The sequence below is a fragment of the Morone saxatilis genome, unplaced genomic scaffold, assembly GCF_004916995.1.
Source record: "Morone saxatilis isolate NCDOM2014 unplaced genomic scaffold, NCSU_SB_2.0 Contig14, whole genome shotgun sequence".
Classification (NCBI taxonomy): domain Eukaryota; kingdom Metazoa; phylum Chordata; class Actinopteri; family Moronidae; genus Morone; species Morone saxatilis.
In genome coordinates, this window is record NW_023339696.1 from 22,536,669 (window position 1) to 22,540,475 (window position 3,807).

Consider the following 3,807-nt stretch of genomic DNA (forward strand, 5'->3'; position numbering starts at 1 on the left):
GGCTCCCACTATTTTAAAAAATCATTTTAAATCATTCTGTCTCTCGTCCTTCCAGCTTCATCGCGGACAACCAGATGAACGAGGCCTGCCTGCTGTTCGCCGAACGCAACGCCGCCCACATCGTCAAACACAACCTCTTTCGCAACTTCCTGCTGCACCTCATCAGCATGCACGACTTCAACCTGGTCAGCACGATGACCATCGACCAGGCCATGGCCCGCCTCCGCCTCACCCAGAACCAGGCCCGCCAGAAAGACAGGGAGGACGACGACGAGGAAGAGGAAGAGGAGGACTGGGAGACGGCCGTGGAGTCCCAGCCGGAGCTGGATCCAGATCCAGATCTTGATCCAGTAGAGTATAAACCCTGCAGTGATGAGACTAACAACGGCTGCCTGGAGAATGGAAACCAGCAGCGTGAGAAGCAGCAGGAGGAGGAGGAAGAGAAGGAGGAGGAAGAGGAGGGTGGAGGAGCTGCGACAGAACGGTTGACCAAGCAGAAACTCTGTGGCTCCGGTTCGGTTTCAAACTGACATCAATCAGAGACACACAAACAGGATTGTGGTTGTAAAATGGAGGCTTCAGGCCAGAATCTATGAACAGGAACAGACACAGGTTTACTGCAGGGATTCTGTTTCACAGGGCAGATTACTTCAACAACATTTACATAGAAGAGAGGCGTTTATCATTTCATAACTAAAGACAGGAGTTTAGAAAAACTTGAACAAAAAAACAAAATGTTCTTGTTGTTCTGTGTCAAGTGTCCTGATATGTAACCGGGTTTAATCTCAGTCCATCACTCTGCTGCAACCGTTTCCTGTCACGTCCAACCCAACACGTTTATTAACAACAAAACTACGGAGAAAGCACAACTCCAGTCTGAACGGACTCAAAAGAGGAAATCCAGTTTAATTCTTAAAAAGGCTCAGTCATTGAACTAAAACAGCTGCTCGCTGTAGTCAAACAAACGGGAGGAATCGCTCTGACCTTCAGCTTGGCCACTGCTTTGTGCTCGCTCCGTAGTTTCGGTAACAATGTAAATGGGTTCATCGTCTACATATAGCTACACACCACCAAAGGTTTTCTTTATCACCCAGTGTGTTTACATCCATGTTAGTGTCACAGATTGTTTGATCAGGTGTCTGATAAGCTGCCCAGGACTCCTACTGGTTTTCCAGGTGTGTAATGTGGTTTCCAATCAGGTCTTCAAGTCTTTAAAAAGGTCTCTGGGTCTCTGATCGGGCGTCCAGGTCTCTTTACAGTCTCACACAACTGCATTCTCCATCTGATCATCAATATCTCTGAATATTTATTATATCATTGATTTTTATAAAGTCTTGAGTCGAACACAAACCCGCTCAGACAGGTGTGATCGGATCCTGAATCAGGTGTCGGGTGTCTGAGTTTCTGTTTACACATGCAGAGGACTCAGGAGGACTCACCTGGGACCCAGACGCTGTCCTCCGGTGCAGTTCCTGCTGCTGGTGCTACATCTTTTTACTCCTTAGAAGCTCATCTGGATCTCCTCTCTCACAGCGACCTCTACTGCCAGCACACCAACGCCAAGACGCATCGTTGATGCTTCTTTTGTTTAAACAGACTTGTTTTTTCTACACTTTTACAAACAGACATTAAACCGTGTCCCACTTCACCTTTTGAAATCCACAATTATCTTTGTGTGCTACTCATTTAGAGTTATCTCTGAGACTGAAGTCTAGAAGTGGAGATCTTTTGATTTCTCACTCGTACTGAAACAGTCCTTTGAGCAGTCTGAACCGTCACAGATCTGAACTGTTTCTCCAGGTGGTGGTTTCAGTTTTTTTGGCGTGAGGAATTGCTGCTTTTTGTTTTAGCTTTTGGGGGTTTTGGGGACTGCTGGTCTCACAAGGGCTCTGGGAACTGCCGCGTTTTCCCCTTAATTTATCATCTAAATGATTAATTTGCTAAATAGCTGCAGCTCACATTCAGAGGAGGCGGAGCCTGGAACTGCACACAGGTGAAGCTATCAACATGAACTGAAGAACTTTCTCTGGTTTTGGTTTATTTCTCCTGTTGCTACGCCTGCAGTCATGTACATAAGACTAATAATGTAGCTGAACTCCACCCGGGACATTTTATAGCAGAGTTTATCGGTTAGTATCGACCTGTTACCATGTAATTTATTAGCCACAAAACAGGACCCTGCTACTAGGATAGAGTCATCGCCTACTCTAACCTGAGCCAGGCCAGACAATAATGATAGAAATTAAGATTGGTACCCGGTAACTTCAGGAATCTGTATCGCGAGAAAAAACGGCATCAGAACCTATTTTATAGTTTGTTAGACCAAAGGGGATGGATTCGCTGCAGATTTCTCCACTCTTGTTTCTTCTCTCCTGTGAAAATGTCTTGGTTTTTGTTGTTAAAAAAATAGATTTCTGTAAAGCAGACTCTGAATCACCATCTGACCTGGTATCACTGCCTTGAAATGTTCTCAGAAAGCACAATGTGCAGGTGCTGCATTGTTTTTTAGCTTATTGTTCCATATTGAACCGACTGGCATTGATCGAGTGCAGGAACTGAGGTTTGATGGGAGGAGTTGGATTTCTTTGTGACCTCGCTCTTTAAAAGCTTTATCCAGCGTGCAGAGATCTGGTTTGTTGTGCAGAACCCACTGTAGATTTTTTTTTCTTCATTCAAATGAGACCAGCAGCATTTTGCACAAGATGGGAGGAGCCATTCAAGAAAACAAGACTTTTCTTCAACAATTTATGTAAAACCAGCTTGACGTTGTGAACTTGAGTTGAGTCAAAATGGTTTTCTATTAAAAGAACAATTTTGTACTATAATCGACTACATTTCTTTCACTGATATTAACATTTTTTTTGGAGCCTCAAGTGGAGAAATTCAATAACAGTTCAAATCAAGTAGAATTTAATTTCTTTTACAGAAAATAAATCTTCTAACTATGCCATTAAAAGAAGTAAGAAAGTTATAAGTGTTTGTTGCACGTACAATTAACAACCCAACAAAACAAATTTGATCATTATAAACAGGCTGTAATGAGTGTAAGATGTGACCGTCTGCAGCATTTAAAAAAATAGATTTAATGCCAAAAGTTTGCTGCATGTGGATGGAAAGCTCTTAAGTGACAAGGAAGCATTGCATCTGTCAACCTGCTTTAAAGTGTCACAAGCTCACAGATTTCTACAGACCAATTGAAGTTTCAAACAAATACACGACCTCAGGTTTACATAATCTGAGTGAGGGCTAAAACAATTCAAATTAAAGCTGCAATGAACGGAATGAGACATCAAAATTAGGCGTTACGGCACAGACAGACCATTTAATGCACAGTTAACAAATGGAATCTAAAGACTACACTGACAATTTTATAAGATCTCAGCAATGTCAGTCACCAACCCCAATTTATATTCAATTCAAATTCAATTTCAAATTCAATTTTATTTGTATAAGCGCCAAATTTCCATAACAGAAGTTATCTCAAGGACACTTTTCAATAAGAGCAGGTCTAGACCGAACTCCTTATAACATTAACAAGAGACCCACAGTAACCACCATGAGCAAGCACTTGGCGACGGGGGGCAAGGAAAAAAATGCCTTTTAACGGGCCCAGAAACTCGGACCCCAGACCCTTCGGCTCTAGGTGGGTGGTCATCTGCCTTGACCAGTTTGGGGGAGAAAGAGAGAGAGAGAGAGACAGAGAGGAGAGACAGAGAGAGACAGAGAGACAGAGGACAACAGATTACAGCAACAACAGAAGCAACAACCACATCAACAGCAATGAATCGATGAACGACATGAAAAAGA

At 42.9% G+C, this 3,807-nt stretch overlaps 1 protein-coding gene across 1 annotated transcript in view; it reads left to right on the forward strand.

Moving 5' to 3' along the window:
- Positions 1 to 2,825, forward strand: part of LOC118322575 (polycomb protein suz12-like) — a 7,444-nt gene extending 4,619 nt beyond the window's left edge. The window contains exon 11 of the mRNA XM_035654287.1: positions 56 to 2,825. Coding sequence (XP_035510180.1) covers positions 56 to 530 — 475 coding nt within the window. The 3' untranslated portion in view covers positions 531 to 2,825. The remainder of the gene's footprint in view (positions 1 to 55) is intronic.
- Positions 2,826 to 3,807: the final 982 nt, after the last annotated feature.